The 19,382-nt window shown below is 35.0% G+C and overlaps 1 protein-coding gene across 4 annotated transcripts in view; it reads right to left on the bottom strand.

Moving 5' to 3' along the window:
• The window catches only part of RASAL2 (RAS protein activator like 2), a 374,103-nt gene that overhangs the window by 176,603 nt on the left and 178,118 nt on the right, over positions 1 to 19,382 (bottom strand). For all 4 annotated transcript variants that reach the window (XM_001373823.4, XM_003340123.4, XM_056814132.1 and 1 more), the window contains exon 3: positions 10,825 to 10,951. In XM_001373823.4, coding sequence (XP_001373860.2) covers positions 10,825 to 10,951 — 127 coding nt within the window. The remainder of the gene's footprint in view (positions 1 to 10,824; positions 10,952 to 19,382) is intronic.

Below are 19,382 nucleotides of genomic sequence, written 5' to 3'. Positions count from 1 at the left end.
GAGGTATAGGGAGGAGAAAAGGCAAACTTGATCCATTAGTTATCCAGTATCAATCAATATATACCCTCAGAATTACTATCTATTGCATATTGCCCCCCCTAAAATAAACTGAACCCCTCAATCCTAAGAGACACCAGTAGGAAAGATGTTTAAGCAGGCAATCTGTGGAGATGTGGTGATGCAGCTATAGTAAAATGACCCACATGATATTCGATTCTTTGGATTATAATGGCAACACAACCATGTTTATACTGCAATTGCCATTGCAAACTGACACCATACTATGGTAGATTTTGACTCAGGCTTATGTTATCTCTATGGCAGCCTTACAAACTCTGACCTATTTAAAGAAAATTTATAGATTTGTGATCCCCCAAAAGGCAGAACAGATACTGGTTGTTGATAATAACCTGGAAAACATCATTAAGAACTTGTTTGAGAAATTGATCAAGGAAAAAGGGTTAGATCAGGTTAAGGGCAAGAACAATGGACAGGCAGATAGTGTACCTAAAGAAAAAGAGAGAAAGGAAAAGAAATCTAAGGTCAATGCAAAGGGAAAGGAAGGTGACAAGTACACTATGTCTGAGAGTGAGCCAGAAAAAAATTTGTCCACTAAAGGAGGTCACCAATCTATCAACTACAGCTGATGTGCTATAATCTAAAGTGCACACGCAGTTTACATCATAGGAACTTAAATACCTAAAGAAAAGTTTTCCAAATTTCATAGAACAACCTTTTAAAACACAGAAGGAAGTGAAACATGCTTTTAGGATCTTTGACCCAGACTTTGAAGATGTAGAGTTCCTCCTGTCTGAACTGTTTAGCCCCCATGAGCAAAGGCAATTCCTTGAAAAGACCAGGACTGATAACAACTTGACTAGTTGGCCCACTGAGGAGCAAAGGGAAGATCTAGATTTTGCAAACCCAACAAGCATGTCCTACTTAAGGAAATGTAGGGAAGACTTGCTCCAAGCTATAAAACAGTATTGCTTGAAGCCGAATGCATGGGCTAGGTTTGATAAACTCATGCAAAACAAAGGGGAACATCCAGCCACATTCATTGACCATCTTTCAAAAATTGCAGAATCAATATTGGGTCTAGAGGCTAATAGTGAGGAGTCTTCCAGACACGTACAGAGACAGTTTTTGATGGGCTGCACACCTCATTTAAGGAACTTTTTTTAAACACTATTTCCCTAAATATGACATTGTAAGCCTGATTGAACTACATGAAACAGCTAGTTGTTGGTTGTCTCTTGAATCGAGGATGACAATTGTCTTTGTGCGTTTTTGTGCACAAAGACACCTGTGCATGAAGATTTAAGTGGAAAAGTCGATGCACAGAGACAGTCCCACTCTCTCGGCGTTGGAAGCCTGGGTCCAGTGGCACGAAAAGTCGTTACACCTGGAGACTTCCTGAGCTGCATTGGATGGCCGTGTTGTCTTTTGTGCTCCATCATGCCCTAAGCACTCCACAGTGCCTTGCTGCATCGCCATCTCAGCCATTGAATCTTCTTGTTGGTTTCTTCCACCTGTTCCGCCGAAGCAGTCTTCACATGCTGGGTGAGCAAAGCCCTAGTTCACCAGGGGTCGACGTCGACCCGATGGCTACCCTCACAAAGTTTAGCCGGCCTGTTGAAGCCGTTAGCAGCTACTAGGAGCCACAAGTGAGAGCTGGGTGTCAGGTGAGGGTCAGTGGCTGGAGAGCTGTCCTAGAAGGGCACGATAAGCCCTCCATACCAGAGATATTACCCCTCCCTGAGCACCCCATACACCCTATATGAAACAGCTAGTTATCTCCATGATAATCAGTCAGAACAGCATAAACAAATGCAAAACTTAAAAGGCAAATTAGAAGTAACAGAGAAAAATCTTAGAGAAAAGGAGATGGAAGAAATCAAGAAACTAAACACTGTTAGGACTTACACAAAATCTAGTTACACAAAACCAAAACCTGTGCAGAGAGAATCTAGAGAGACTAGGCAATGCTTCTTCTGCCACAAGAGAGGGCACTTGATAAAAGATTGTTTTTTGAAGAAGAAATATGAAGTCAATGACAAGACCATACAAAATAGATACACAAAATAGCAAAATCCCACTTGCTGTTCTCATTGCAAGCTAATATCCACAAAGCAAGCATCTGATTTGCAAGAGAGGCAACATGCCATTAAAACTGGAGCCAAACCTAAGTATTCTGACATGGTTAGGAAAGAATTAAGAAACCAGGCCTTTAAAGTATATAGTCTAGTACATGGAGATAGAAGAGATAGTGAACAAGAGATTGCTGTTAAAAATAGTAGGAAAAAAAAGATAAAAATGGTGAAAAAATTGTGCAATAAAGTGAATCTGTGAGTGATAGCTATTTCAATAAAGCAAGAGAAAGGCAGAGACTAGTAAAAGAGATAGGTACAAAAGAAATCATGTCTCAAATAGCAAATGAGATGAGCGATTTAGAGAAAAAGCTGCATAGTAACCACACAGGAGAAAAAGTGCAAATAAGGTCAAATCATTATTAGAGAACTTTTTTCAGTGCAGAGCGGGTGCTAGGATTGAATTTTGTAAAAGAGAGACAAAGTCGAAGAAACTCAAGCAGGAGTTGGTGAAAGACACAGAAACAAAATTTCAATTCCCTACAGGTTACTGTTACTAGAGATATAAATGCTTTGAAACCATCCACAGATTTGCATGACATCCCACCAAATTCAGTTAATTCATCCAATAGCTATATGGCACAAATTCCCTTAGAAATGACATCTACTTTGAATCCAGAAGCAGAAACCTTCCATCCAGCAATGATTGATTTAGAGAATAGAAAATTCACTGAAAATGAAGCTGAAATTACATATGAAAACAATAATCCTACTCAAAGTAATGGAGATGACATGACAGTTGAATTTGAAAAGAGGAATGAAATGGAAGTCTTAGTAACTGAAAGAATAACCAAGGATTTAAATGGCAGACTTGAAGCCAACATTCTAAGTGGCAGAGGGGAATCTAGCCAAATAATCTTATGTGAGATAAGCAACAGCTATGATTTAAATTCATGTTCCAATGTAGTAGAGAAAGACTTCAGAGGAAATGATTTGAATCAAAAAGAACTAATCCTAACATGCAGGCAAAGGGTACCAAAGGAATGAACAGTGACTCGGTGGCAATACACACCTTAGCTACACAGCCAAAAACATATGTATATACTACTGTGGGAAAGAATGCAGGCACACATCCTACTGATGATGCAGGGGAACATGCAGATGTACTGAACTTATTCCCAGAAGAAAATAACAGAGGGAAAGATTTCTATCTCTACACAGTCAAAAGAGAGTGAAGATGAACCTAAACCTCAGACTGGTGAAAGAGTAGTACCTATGATTATTAACAACATAGAATACCTGCAAGAAGAAATTAACCCCATACCATCAGGTTTACCAACTCAAAATGCAAATCTAAAGTTTAGTAGTGAGAAACAACCAGAAACTGATTTGAGAAAGATAAAAGCTGGTGACATAGGCTTAGATCAACACACAAAGCCAGAGTTACCAACATCTGACATAAGTTTACATGGCACTGAGAAAAATCCAAAGAATATAAGGATTGGATTCAGTGATTCAGATACTGAATCAGAAGGAATACCAGAGGGTGTAATAATAATGGACCAAGATGATTTAGTTTTGTTGCATATATATATATATATATAATTACAGCAGATGACATGATGGTGTATTTAGGGAATCCTAGAGAATCAACTAAGAAACTATTTGAAACAATAATTTTAGGAAAATTGCAGGATACAAAATCATTGGTATTTCTATATCCTACCAAAAGACAGCAAGAAGAGATAGAAAGAGAAATTCCATGAAAAATAACTGAAGACAAAATAAAATACTCAACAATCTACTTGCTAAGACATGCACTAGCATTACCAATTACAAAATGCTTTTCACACAAATAAAGACAGATTTTAATAATTGCAAAATTTTTAATTGCTCACAAGCAAGCCAATCCAATATAATAAAAATCACAATTCTACCTAAATTAATTTACTTATTCAGTACCCATACAAATTACTGCCAATTAATTATTTTAAAGAGCTAGATAAAATGGTAACAAAATCATCTAGAACAATATGTGAATTTTAATTTTATTCCACCCTGCTTAGTCTTTAGAAATTTAGCAACCAAGGAATGTATAGACCCCTACTTAAGGATTAACTGTGAGGAGGATGGCCTATGACCATCATGTGCTAGCAAGTGACAAATCAGAAAAAAACAAAAACAACTAACAGTTTCCTGGCCTATCCCAAGCCAAGTTTAAGCTACCATTAGTATATGTGAGACTCAGGAAGTGATGTAAAGAACTATCTATATATTTCTCATCACTTCCTCTCTCCAATCTATCTCTCACGGATACGTTGGGCTCTTTCAGCATTGGGAGGTCCTGGTGGCATTCTTAGCGTGCTTGGTGAGTGGTTTAGGTTGATTCCTCTTTTCCTTTACCTCCTAAAGCACTGTCCTCCAAGGAGGCCCCTCATCTCGGAGGAGGCCTCATGGCTAGAAGCCAAGCTAGACTGAGGAGGCCCCTTGGCCTAGGCCTCTGAACTCCTATCTGCCTTGCCAGAGCAATCCAATTCCTTTTCCTATCTCTTCTTCTTAATTTCTTCCTACTATTGTAATTAAACCACCATAAAAATCCCAAACTGACTTGGGTATTTTATTGGGATTGATTTTTAATCCCTGGTGACCACTAGTATAATATATTCAGTCAAGAACCCTAATTTTTACCTTAAGAAATATCAAGGGGATCAATTTAAAAAAATGTATGATAACGTAGTATTTCCAGATTTCAACTACATTACAAAGTAGTAATCAAGACAACTATCAAGGCACTAGCTAAAAAATAGAGTGGTGGATCAGTGGAATAGATGGAGACACAATATACTATAGTGAAAGAGCATAATAATCTAGTGATCACCATCTAACCAAAATTGCTAGGAAAACTAGAAAACACTTTGGCAGAAATCTGGCTTGGAACATTTCACACCATATATGAAAATGAAGACAAAAATGGATAAATTATTTAGAAATCAAAAGTGATATCATAAGTACATTAGGGGAGCACTGAAAAATATAACTGTTAGATATATGGATAAGGGAAGTTTGTGACCAAACAAGAGATAGATACCACTACTAAGTTCATACCCTAAAGAGATTGAAGAAAATGGAAAAGGACCTATTTTGTACAAAAATATTCAAAATGACTCTTTTTGTAATACAAAGAATTGGAAATTGAGATTATGCCTATCAATTGAGAATAAATAAATTGTATATTATTGGGATAAAATACTATTTTTCTTTAAACCCTTATAACCAAACCCTTAAATCTTTTGGTCTTAGAATTGATACTGTGTAGTTCCAAGGCAGAAGAGTAGTAAGGGCTGGGCAATTAGAGTGATGTAACTTGCAGAGGGGCCACACAGCTAGGAAATGTCTATGGCCATATTTGAATTCAGGACCTCCCATCTCCAGGCTTGGCACTCTATCCACTAGGACACCTAGTTGACCAAAGATGTAATACTATTGTGCTATAAGAAATGATGAGAAGGATGGTTCCAAAATATCTTGAAGTATTAATGTAAACTCATGCAAAGGGGAGTGAGAGAAAATAGAACATTGTACACAGTAATAACACTGTGAAAGACTTAACTACATTGCTCTAACAGTGATCCACAAGGCAATTCCAAAGGTCCCATAATAAAAAATACTATTCACCTCTAGAGACAACAGAAGGATTTAATGAAGACTGAAGCATATTTTTTTAAAACTTTATTTTTAATGTTCATTGCCCCAATCTGTTAGATCCAGTGGGTAAAAAAGAAATCGATAGAATTCATCAACTACCTCTTGAAAAAGATCCAAAATGAAAACACTCCCAGGAATAATAGCCAAATTCCAGGGCTCTCAAGCTTAGATAATAAAACAGCTACTCAAGTAAAATCCCTTGCTTTGGATTACTGGTCCTGCCTATATAAAGTAAATTTGGTCTGGAGACACATGAGAAAAGGGTGGGGAAAATCATGAGAAGTGCATTTGATAGGGTAGGGAGAATAAAATATTGTTTCTTATGATGTGATAGTGAAATCACCCGATTGAAATCTGTTCAATCTTTTAAAGTATATATGTAAACAATAATCACTTGTTTGTGCAGGTGATGTAACAATATAACCAGATAAAGATAGGTATAAAACAAAGTCCCTGCTACAAAACAATAGACAGGGAATACTAGTTGAGACATTACTTTAAAATAAAACAGGTTTAAGCAGTTCAGGATTATTTCTATGGATTTCATTGCCACTATGATATGCCACCTTTATTCTATCAAAGGTATGTATATATATATATATATATATATATATATATATATGTGTGTGTGTGTGTGTGTATATATATATATGTATATATATGTGTGAAATTTTAAAATTTTAAAAGAATTACATTACTGATTATTCAAGTTTCCAAAAAATTTAAGATAAAAAAGGGAGTATCAACTATTTTCATTACTCAAAACAATAGCTAACATTTATAAAGTTTTAAAAAGTGTTACATCCATGATTTCATCTGATAACAAACCAGAAGTTTCCACTTTGTTTTTACTATCAATCAGTTAGTTAACAAGCATTTATTAAATGTTTACTATATGTGTGGTCTGCTAAATGAGGAAGCTAGAGGGTTCAATGGATAGAGTGCTGGGTCTGAAGCCAGGAAGACCTGAGTTCAAATTTAGCCTCAAGACATTTACTAGCTGTGTGAACCTAGACAAGTCACTTAACCTGTTTATCATAATCTACTGAAGAAGGACATGCAAACCACTCTAGTATTTTCCACCCCCACCCTCAAAACAAGCAAACAACACAATAAAACCCACAGACAATACTGGTGTGCTAGAAACAGAAAGAAAGGCAATATTATGGTCACTTTTCTCAAAGATCTTACATTCTAATGGTGGTGACAATATGCAATTAACCCTGATTATTTTATTTAAGACATGTACAATATAAATGGAAAGCAAGAAAAGGAGGAAATATAAGACAAATGATCTTTGAGATGATACGGTCAACTCAAATTAAACATTAATAAGAACAAAATAATTATTCTTTCAAGGTGATGTTAATGCCATTCACTAATAAAAATGCTTCTTAGCAGAGCTTTCTTTAGCATTCTATTTTTAAAGATATATAAAATAACAATCCTGTTTTAGGGGGGATGGTGTAATTCTTAATAAAGTAATTAACCTGCTTCATGAACATAAAATATTACATATTAGGAGCATCTATTTCTCTAGAGAGATAATATTCTGGAGTCACATGACTAACAAAATAAAGAATTGGACATTTCAGTTCTTACTATTTCTTGAAAAGCCCCAAAGGAGGGATAATAAGTCATGGGCAGAGCAACTACAACTGAATCCACAGAATAAGAAAGTAAAGAAAATTAACAAGGTAATTGCTTATGAATCAAGCATTGAAAACATTAATTTATTATGCCTTCATTCAGTAGCCCTTCCTCTACCAGCACAGATACTCCAAAATAGCACATAAACCAACCCGGAGGGTTATGCTTTGGGACCTACTCAAGATTTTCCTTTCTTTTACAGACTATCAGAACCTATTCATGCCTTCTCCCAGCATCTTGCTGTAATCAGCAAGTCCATGGTTAAACAATAAGGGAAATATAACTCTTATAGTCTATCAGCCAAAGAACGAGTAACAGAAGGGAGAGGTGGAAAAAGGGATGGAATGAAACAGAAGAAAAAATAGAGGTCTACTTTTAAAAGGGGGTGGGCTCCCATTAAAAAATATTCCCACTGGAAGAAGACATACTCTATAATGGGAAATAAGGAACTTGCAATGGGTCTAATATTCAAAGACTTGGTACACAGGTAGATTATTTCCTCTGAGAAACTGTGCTTCCATAGAAAACATCCTAATTCTGGAAAAGGAAAATGTCAAGCTCCTAGGAGCAACTGGACACTCATAAAGGTGAGAAGAGAACCAACCTTTGAATCCAAAGAATAAATTACATGTAAACTGGAAAAAGAATATCATGGAGAGGGCAGGAGAAAAATGAGCACAGAGGGAAATTTCTGTCTCGTAATGAGGCAATGCTTCTAGCTGCATGACATCTCACATGAAGCAACAGTAACGTACAACAAAAAAGGGTGGCAAGATCTACCAAGGCAATAATGCAGAAATTGGCTAGAAATTAGTACTCACTCAAACTTGATACTTTAGAAGCTGAATTCCAGAAACAGAAGCTACAAAAGAACTAAATAAGCTAAATAAGAGTATACGCCATGAATCTCAGAATAAACATAAAGGAAGGGAAAAAAGAACAAGGAAAAGGAATCATTCTTAGAAAAAGCATAGAAAAAATGAAGAAAGCTAATAAAAGAAGTTGGAACAGAATAAGGGAGATGGGGAAGGAATTTTAAATAAATTACTGGGAAACAAGAGAAAGAACTGGACTATAAGTAAAGAAACTATTAGAAAAAGGTACAGAAAAAAATTATGGAGAGGAGGATATAAAGTGGGGAAAAGATTTGGAATGATTTAACTGAGAAGAAAAAAGAAAGAATTAGATTACTAAATAAAATTAAAAAGAAAAAGAAATCAATACATTACATAAACTAGAGAAAGGACTGAAAAAAGCAAAGGAGGGAACATATTGAGGCTAGAAACAAGAGAACCTATATGAAAAGAATTGCCTTAAAGCTGATTAAGAAAAAATCTTCTAATTCAGGAAAATAAATTGTAGGTACACAAATGGATGAGAATATAAGCTATTATAACTTTCAATGTAACTATATTTTAAAAATCCAATAAAATGTGAAAGGCAGACAGAATAAGAAAACAAAATTCCACTCTTTACTGGCTACTAGAAACACATTTAAAAAACCAAGGACATACATGAAATAAAGTAAAACCTTTCAATAAAATTTACTATGCATCATCAGCTGTATAACATATCAGATAAAGCAAAAACAACTCAACACCAATATTGAACTCATGAACAGCATAGGAAAACTTAACTGTATTGCCAAAAAGAAAAAGATAGTAAGATAATAATAGGAGACAATTTTTCTCTCTTAGTGACAAATTAAACAGAAAGATAAGTAAAAGGCAAAATTAAAAATTAAATTACTAGAGAAATTAGAATTAAAAGGCTTTTATTTGGGGCAGCTAGGGGGTTCAGTGGCTAGAGTGCCAGGCCTAGATATGGGAGGTCCTGGATGCATCTCTGGCCTCAGATACTTCTTATCTGTGTGACCCTGGGCAAGTCACTTTCTCACAACTCCAAGTTGCTCACAAGTCACAATTCCAATTCTCTGGACTTTATTGCTCTTCTGCTTTGGAACTGACACTTAATAGTGATTCTAAGACAGAAAGTAAGAGGTTTTTTGGAAACATTACTTAGAATGATTTCTAAAAAGGTCATTATAGAATACATATTCATATTATTCTCAGAACCACATGCGAGTTTTACAAATAATGGCTATATGTCAAGATACAGAGATATTGCTAATAAATATAACATGGCAGAAATACTATACATATCTTTAAAGATCATAAAATGATAAAAAAATCCATTTAGAAAGCATAAACAAAATACATAGATTTAATTGAAGACAATGAAAATACTAAGTAACAAGTGAAAGAACATTTTAGAGAAGCAATCATGTGAAAGAAAATTATAGTAATGAAATAACATATCAAAATTTATAGAAAGTGAGGGCAGTTGGGTAGCTCGGTGAATTGAGAGCCTGGCCAACAGATGGGAGGTTCTATATTCAAATCTGGCCTTAGACCATCCCTAGCTGTGTGAACATGGGCAAGTCACTTAACCCCCATTGCCTAGCCCTTAACACCCTTTTGCCTTGGAACCAACACACAGTATTGATTCCAAGACGGAAGGTAAGGGTTTAAAAAAAATTACAGAAAGTAATTAAAGCAACCATTAGAGGAAAAACACATACATTAACAAAACATAAAAGGAAAAGATTCATAAATTGATTATTTATTTTAGAAATTTTAGAAAATTGGAAACCAAATAATCTTAAAATGGGCACAAAAGAAAAAACCTTGAAAAGCAAAGGAGAAATAAAATATATTAGAAACCCCAAAGGCTATAGAATTGATAAAATTAAAATTCAGTTCTTTGAAGACAATGGCGTCCTAGCTATATGACCCTGGGCAAGTCAGAACTCCAATTGCCTAACTAACCCTTAACACTCTTCTGCCTTAGATTCACACTACTTTGTACAGATTCTAAGATGGAAGGTAAGAGTTTAAAAAGAAGAAAAGGCTAACAAAATTAATCAACTTTATTACAAGGAAAAGGTAGAAAATGAAATCACCCAAATAGCAAATGAATAAAGTAAAATGAACAAAACCAAAATAAAAAATAATCAGAACTAATTATGCATAGTTCTACCCCAACAAAACAAAGAACACCAAGGAGAGAGATTATTCTCCAAACTATACTCCATCTAGCATAATACCAACTAGAGTCTCAAATAATCCAATCTCAGAAAAGAAGATACAACTCTCTATAGTAACTAATCCTAGATTTAGAAGACAATTCTATCAAAGTTTCAAAGAATAATCAACACCAATACTATACAAAATACTACTCAACATTTTTGAAAGCACTCTAACAAATTTCTTTTATGAGGACACATAACAAATAACATTTTATGAGGCCACAAAACACAATAATAACTACAAAAATTACACAGTAAACTAGTAAAATTTTTTCCTGTTTACCAGCTTACCCAGTTTGGCTGCGCCATCTGGTGGGTATTCAGGGAACTGACCCTCCGAGGGGACACTCACAGTTCTCCTTAGGCACCTTCCTTTGGTAGAATCTGTCTGCTGGTCCTGTCCCCCTTCCAAAGGTATCTAGGTTAAACAACAAAAAGGTCACTTAATGGTGAATCATGTTTAACTACATTGTAATTGAACAAAACTATTGTTTAAAAAAAGTAGACTTGTTTACTAAATAAGGCCACACAACACTGTAAGTTTTTTCCAGAAGTTTTATTTAGGAAGACTCAGTGTTACACATAAGGAAAATTAAGTTTTAAAACTGATTTATATACCTACAAATTTGATTATCTACTCCATGGCCAAGAAATTAATGCAAAAAATATTCAAAAAAGTAAAAAAAAAGTTATCATTTCCAGAACTATATCATTTTTTAGTGTGGAGAGTAGGCAGCATCCATGCTTCACTCCCATATTTCCTAGGATAAGTTCTAGTATAACCCCAAATGTATTTTTTTATGATATTAAAAAAAGTCTGCTATAGTTATAATTTAAAGAGTTTTAAGGATAAATGAGTGTTGTACTTTCTCAAAAGTTTTTTTCTGCATCATTTTAAATAGTTACATGGTTTTTTAATGTGAATATATATGTTGATTGCTTTTCTAACGTAGAACTATTCTTGCTCCATTGGTATATATCCAATTCAATCATAATGAAAGATTTCTTGGATAAGTCACTCTAGCCTGTTTAATGACATTTTGTTTAAAATTTTTAAATCAATATTTATTAATGACACTCCTCTAAAGTTTTCCTGCTGTGTTTTATACTTCTCTGTCTTATGTATTAGGACTTTATTTGTGTCACAAAAGGATTTTGGCAATGTGCTCTTTCTCAATTTTTGGTAAAATTCTCTACGGAATCCATCAAGACAAATAGGCTTTATGGAGGGCTGGAAACTGGAAAGGGAACGCCCCTTTCCCCTCTACAGTTAGTTTCATTTCCTTTTCTGAGATTGGGTTATTTAAGATCTCTATTAGGTCTACTGCCAGTTTGTGCATTCTATATTTTGAGGCTACTCATTTCTTTTGTGTTCTCAGTTTTGTTGTCATATAACTGGGTTATATAAGGTACTGTTCACTCTTTATATTCTGGTTTTATTGTGATTTCAAACTTTGTTCATTTGCTATTTTAGTAATTTGACTATTTCCTCTATTCTTTTTCTTTAGAATGGCTAAAGAGTTTTTTATTTGCATTTCCAGAGAATCAGCCTTTAAATTTTATGATTTCTACAGTTTTTTTGGTTTCCAGTTTATTATTACTCTAATTTTTAAGATCTATTGTTTTGTGCTTATTTCATGTTATTTGTTGACTTTCTGATTACTTAAAATGTGTATGTAATTCATTAATTCTCTTTTTCTATTTTGTTAATGCATATTTATAGGTATGATTTATCCCAATAAGAACAGCTTTAGTTGCACATTCAAAATTTGGAATTACTGTTTCAGCATTATCATTTCCTTTCAAAAACTTGTTTTTATGATTTATTGCCCACTCATCATTTAAGATTTCATTGTTAAATCCTTTTTATTTATGTCTTTTGTTTGTGTTCCCTAAACCAATTCATTGTTTATATTGTGTAAATCTAAATAGGTCTATTTTTACTTTTTGTCTTTCTATAATGGTTTGCAATATTTCTGTAATTTTTGGAAAGCTACATGAAATGATAACAAATACAAAAATATTCTTTTGTAGTCCTATTTAGAAAAGCCATCATAAGTCTTTTGGTTAGAGTTCACCAGTAATTGGTTCAGTTCTATATGTTTTCTTTTGTTTATCTTTCTGTTAGACTTACCTAAAACTGTGAGAGGGATTCTGAAATCTCCTGTCACTACTTTATTTTATGATTTTAGTCTTTGGTTTATGGTCCTTATACTATTTTCAGTCCTTCTTTATTTTCTGTGCTCCTTGTGGAATTAAAACTTTTGCAATATGTCTCTTTTAAATAGTTGCTGCCATTGCCTCACAGAGCTTGCCAGTTCGTTCCCTGTCCCCTCCCTGCAAAACATTTCTGCAGGTGATAAGAGAATATTGCCCCATGGTAGAATTCTTTCTATGCCTCTGATCAGACACTCCATTATTAACCTTTGTTCTTCTCTTCTCTTGATCATATTTCCCCACTTTGTCTTAAAATCTCCTCCCTAGTTCCATGCCCTCTCAGCCTTCTGGGTGTCTGTTGTCACTGAGAACACTGAATCCTTTTTCTCCTGGGGATATGATAAATAGTGTTCCTGAACACCAAATTTCAGCAAATAATACTCAATATAAGGTCCTCATTTTCCTCCCTTCAACCATTACAACAATGTTTTTTTTCCTATCTTTTCCTCTTCTTCAATTCTTCCTCTTGCCTCCTCACTCATTCTCTTATAGATTTTCTTCTTCCTGAGACGCTACTAGTGTTATTTCCCCTTCATTCTTAGTCTTTGACTATGTTAGGGTACATCACATTTTCTCTCTCTCTTTCCACTCTTCTTCCTTTTTATGCAAAGTCCATTTTGTAATATAAAATCATTTTTTAAAATGTTCACCAGTAAGTTAAGTGTTATAAAATTTGATCTCCATGATCACTTCTATTTTACTTATGCTTTCTATTTGATCACTTCTATTTCGCTTCTGCTTTGTCTCCTTGTGTACATTCAATGGTCTCTTTTTCTCAGTTTCTTTTTGAACTTGTTGCTATATTTCTCCTTCCTGTATTTCTGTTGTCTGGGGTTTGAGAAGCATAGAATCTTTTCAGACCTGATTCCCTTTCTAAGAATGTTTTGAATGCCTAAAATGTCCATCTTTTTTTATTTATGGTTAGGCTTAGATTTGCAGAGAAGGTTACAGAGAAGCTACATCTTGAGCTCCCTTGCCAAATGGTGTTGTGTTATTTGAATTTCATTTTCTTTATATTTGACAGGTTTTTTTCTTGGTTGTTTGCAAAATTTATAACAGAAGTGTTAAATTTAACTACTTTGTGTTTTAGGTTTGCAGCCTTAGGTTTTTGGTTATTTTCCTTGGAGAGTAATCTATGGGTTCTTTCAATTGGTCTTTTGTTTTCTGTGTCCAGATGTTCTGGGACGTATTCTTGTATTATTTTTTGAATTATGATGTTTGGGTGTTTTACTTGTCATGTTTTTCTGGGAGAACTATAATCCTTAAAGTCATTTTTATACATCCTGCCTTCAAAATCATTATGCTTTCCTTGTATAGAGTGAATGCTTTCTTGTAATGTTATTGCTTTTGCTTCTTCTTTGAAATTATCTCTCACTCTCAATGTATTTAAATTTCCAATCTCCCTTTCTCTTTCTTCCTGCCTTCCTTCCTTCCTCCCTCCCTACTCCACCCCCCCCTTTTTGTTATCATATTAGATACAAGTTTCTCTAATCTACTAATTACATCCACTATTCAGGACATAAGTTCTGCTCTTAAAATTTTTATATCTCTTTTAAATCATTAAGAAATCTCATGAATTCTAGTAGTTCCATACTCTCCTCAAAATCCTAAGGGTTCTCTGCCTCACTGGGTATTAAATCACTTTCCTTTGTTTTGCAGCTTTTATTGAAAGACGCCTGAATTAACTTACCTGATTTGAGTGTAATACATCCTTCTGGTATTTTTTAAAAGTCAATCAGGGTTAAGTGACTTGCCCAGGGTTGCTGCTAGCAAATGTTTGAGGCTGGATTTGAATTCAAGTATTCCTGACTCCAGGTTCAGTGCTCTATCAATTGTACCATCTAGCTGCTCCTTCCTTCTGATATGAATATCCTCTCTGTTGTTTATCTGTTTATTGTAAAAGGGATTTATTTGAGTTTTCTTCCTCCTGAGGTCTTCAGTAATTTCAGTACCTTTTTCCTTATTTTCCACTACTGGTTATGGTCTGACTTTTGTCCCCTAATTGTTTTTTTTTCCCCCTAGTGCTTAAGATCTCAAAGAGTAGTAGTATTTTCCTATCCTTCGCAATTTATAGCTCACCAGCCTAGGTCTCTGACCCAAGTGACTTTTGGAGAGCACAGAACTGACTCCAGTTGGTTGCTACACTCTTTTAGGCTTGGGAAAGTGCCACTTAGTACCTCCAACCACCTGTCCTGCCCTGTTTCCTCTTTTCCTCAGTTCTCAGATCCAGCAGCAAAGAGAGCCACCTTGTTGCTATTATAACCTGAGCATAGTCCTGATAAATATAAAGAGATTCATCACCAATAATTTAATTACATGGTAAATATCTTTGGATATAGAAATCCAATGAACAAAGAAACACAAAATAGTGTTCAATCGTGTTCTACCATTTCTATTGGGAATGGCAATGTGGTAGAAAATGGAAGAGAAAGTACTAAGAATCACAACTACATTTTTGGATTACATATAAATTTACTTCCTTATTAAACTTTGAAATGTGAAATTCTTGACCAGTGACCAAGTCACAACCAGAGGACCTATTGCATATAAAAATAGATAGTCTTGTTTTAAATACAAATGGATGTTAAAAGGATATCTAACAAAAAAGGATGGCTCACATTCTTTCTGGAGAAACAAAGAAGCTAGTGAAGTTAGGTTACCTTTTGTCCAAAGAGAAGAAACATCATTTCAAGGAACACCTGGTCATTTTGTATGGTCTTGTGGATTATAAAAAGGTCACCATAAAGACAGTTGCTACTTACTCAACAATATTTATTGTAGAGGATGAGAAGGGAGAAATTTTTTTCCAAATAACTCAATAAAACTCTCTAAATATATCAACATATTTTTAATATTTGGTGAATGTGACATAAAAATGAATATGGAATACAAAAAAGCGTTAGAAAATGTGACCCTGAAGAAATGAAAGTAGCTAAAGATTTATATAATGTATAGAAGCCTTGTGCCTATTTAAAAATAGATATTTCCTGACATGTCTCCCCATACACTAAACATTCTCTTGCAGCAATAAAAACATAAAACAAAACAAAACAAAAGATGATCTTATTGTCTATACAATACTAAAGGAAAAAAATTCTATTTTATCATCTGTCCTCTAGGTCTAAGTCTGGTCACTGTAATTAATCTGAGCATGAAGTGTCTTTTAGTGTTATTTCCCTTTATAGTGTTTGAGTTAGTATTATACTGTTCTCCTTATTCTGATTCAAATAGTGGACAGAGCACCCTACCTCTGACAATTACTAGCTGGGTGACCCTGGGCAAGCCACTTAACTTATATCTATCTCTGTTTCTTCAAATGCAAAGTGGGAATAATAATAGCAAAATGAGACCTCTGCTTGAAGACATCTGGCAAGAAAAAACTCTAGTAGCTCCTGTGGCAGTCAATTCCACCTTAGTATAATTCTAATTGATAGGACATGTTATCTCTCATCCAAATAGTTAAATGTTGCTTCCCTGAAGCTCTCATCTTTTGTTCCCAAATTCTGCCCACTTGGGCCAAACATGAATGCCTAAAGGTCAGAAGCCCCTCCACCCTTTCATCCACCCAGACTTTTCTTGTCTAGGCTAAATTTTACTAGTTTCTAAATCAATCTTCATATGGCTTTATCTTGAGGTCCATAACTATCCTGCTTTCCTCCTCTGGACCTTCTGTAGTTCATAGATGTCTGGATTTATGACCTGCAACTTTTGAATGTTTCCTGAACCAGATTAAACTACAATTAGAAAATATTTTTTAAAAAAAGAATAAAATGTTAATATGTGGTTTTCTCAGTTAATATGTGGTCCACAGAGATATTTATGTATGTTTTAGTTAACCCATTTCTATTTGATCACTGTCCAAGCTTATCAATATCTCTCCTAAAATATGTTTTCCACAACCAAACATAATACATACTCCAAAAATACTATTTGACCATGGTAGAGTATTATTTCTTACCTCCTTAGACCTGGAAGCTATGCCTCCCAATACAGCCTCACATCATATTTAAACGATGATGAGTTTTGAGTTAAATTAATATCTCCAGATTATTTCTATATGGACTATCTAACCAAGCTTTCTCTATCTTATATTTCTTAAGCTGCTTTTCTGAACCCAATTGTAAGACCTGATATTTATCCCTATTAAATTTAATCTTATTCAACTCAGTACACTATTCTAACTTGTCAAGGTATTTTAAAACCCCAATGCTGTCTAACATGTCAGCTATTTATTTCTTCCAGCTTTGTGTCATCTGCAAATGTGATAAGAATGACACCTATGTCTTTATCTAAGTCATTGGTAAAAATCTTAAAATGCAGAGGGTCAAGCCAAGATCCTTAAGATATTCATTTGATCCTGAGGACAAGACCTCCTTTCAATGATGCAAATACTTCACTAATGACCACCTCTTTCAATATAAACATTTAAGCAGATCTAAAGGGATCTAGTCACCCACCCTACATTTTTCCATATTCCCTCACCCAACTAAAAATTGGTATCAGCTGCTTTGCTAAAACCTAGGGAAACTCCATGTTCACTATATCTCTAAATCTATTACTTTACCTTATTACAAAATGAAATTGGGAAAGGCAGAGTCAAGATGGCGGGGTAGAGGCAATGAAAGTTCAGAACTCTGAAAACCCTTCCTTACCAATTACAAACTAAATGCTCCCAGGGGACAAAAAATCAAAATTAACAATACAGAGTCAAAGAATCCTCCCACTGGACTCAAGTTAAAAGGTATGCCCCCAAAAGTCAGAATTTGAGAACTCTCGGGTTTAAGGAGAAGGAAGAAGGAAGATCCCAAGACCCCTCCCCCACATAGAGTGCTAAGCCTCTAGCGGTAGCTGGACACTCTGGGTGGGCAAGGGTGCTGGTCTGGAGGGAGTACCTTGTGGACAAAGCTGTAACAGGCTCAGAGCATCAAAAACAGGCAATGGGAAAGCAGTTAGAGAAGAAGCTCAGAGTGCAGAGCGGACAGCCTAGTTGCAACAGAGGAGACATTCCATATCTCCCCCCACACCTCTTCCTGAGGTTTTGGACTTAGGGCACATCCAGCTCTGCAATTCAGCTGGGCTTAATCTCATCAAAGCATTTAGAGGGCAGGGAATCTCAAACTCCAACACCCTTGCCCACAGACTGTCCTGAGTGATTTGCTGACAAAACTCCAAGGGTGAAGGCTGACAGAAAAGCCCAACCCCACAAAAAAATGAGAGGAGCAAAAGCACAGGCAACTGCAGGGAGTAAGAAGGGGTAAATATGAGCAAACAACAGAAAAAGAAAAAAGAAATTACAATTTACAGCTTCTATACAGGCAATGAACAAATTGGAAAACAAAAATGGAACAGAGAAGGATGAGGGAATACCAAGCAAAAAAAACAGAAACACCAGTGAATTGGATACAGGCTTTGGAAGAACTCAAAATACAATTCAAAACACAATTAAGAGAGGCTGAAGACAACTGGGAAAATAACTTAAAAAGTAAGATAAGTCATCTGGAAACAAAAAACAGTGTCTGGAAAGGCAAAATTAATCAGCTTGAAAATGAGGCGAAGGAGATGAAAGATGAGGCAAAGGAGATGAAAGATGAGGCAAAGAAAATGAAAGATGAGGCAGAAAAGATGAAAATGACCTCCAAAGAAAATCAGAGCAGAAGGAAAAGGATGAACAAAAAGCCAGGGAAGAAATCCAGTCTTTAATATCCAAAATACAACAACTAGAAGCAAGTGAGTTCACAAGGCAGCAGGACAATATAAAACAAAACCAAAAGAATGAAAAAATTGAGAAAAATATGAAGCACCTCATTCACAAAACAGAAGATTTAGAAAATCATTTCAGGAGAAACAACTTAAGAATCATTGGTCTCCTGGAAGACCATGACAAAAAAAAAAAAAAAGCCTGGACACCATACTAAAGGAAATTATTCAAGAAAACTGCCCTGATATTCTATAAAAAGAGGGAAAAGTGGAGATTGAAAGAATCCACAGATCACCTCCTGTACTTAATCCCCAACTGACAACACCCAGGAATGTTATGGCCAAATTCAAGAACTATCAGACCAAGGAAAAAATACTACAAGCTGCTAAGAAGAAGTCATTCATATACCATGGAAACACAAGAGGATAACACAGGATCTGGCTGCATCTACACTGAAGGACCGAAAGGCATGAAATATGATATTCCGGAAATCAAGGAACTAGGTCTACAACCAAGAATCAATTACCCAGCAAAACTGACCATATTCTTAGAGGGGAAAGTATGAATATTTAACAAAATAGAAGAATTCCAAGAATTTGTCAAGAAAAAAACAGACCTGAACAGAAAATTTGATACCCAAGCACAGAACTCAAGAGAATCATCAAAAGGCAATTTAAGAGGGAAAAAAGAAAAATAAAACCAAACCCTCTCCCTTTTTTTTAAGACACCAAATAAGTTAAAATGATATGTATCCCTATAAGAAAAGAGGTCATTGGGAACTCTTAAAAAAATGTTATTATCACCTGGGCAGCTAGAAGAATTACACTTAGAGGGAACAGTGACAAACTATATAGGATGAAATGCCAAGATATAAATATGCATATAGATATATGTATGCATAAATACAACTAGAGCTAAAAAAAGAGGTTAATAC

This window comes from Monodelphis domestica, chromosome 2, assembly GCF_027887165.1.
Source record: "Monodelphis domestica isolate mMonDom1 chromosome 2, mMonDom1.pri, whole genome shotgun sequence".
Taxonomy (NCBI): Eukaryota; Metazoa; Chordata; class Mammalia; order Didelphimorphia; family Didelphidae; genus Monodelphis; species Monodelphis domestica.
This window is presented reverse-complemented; position numbering and strand designations above follow the sequence as displayed.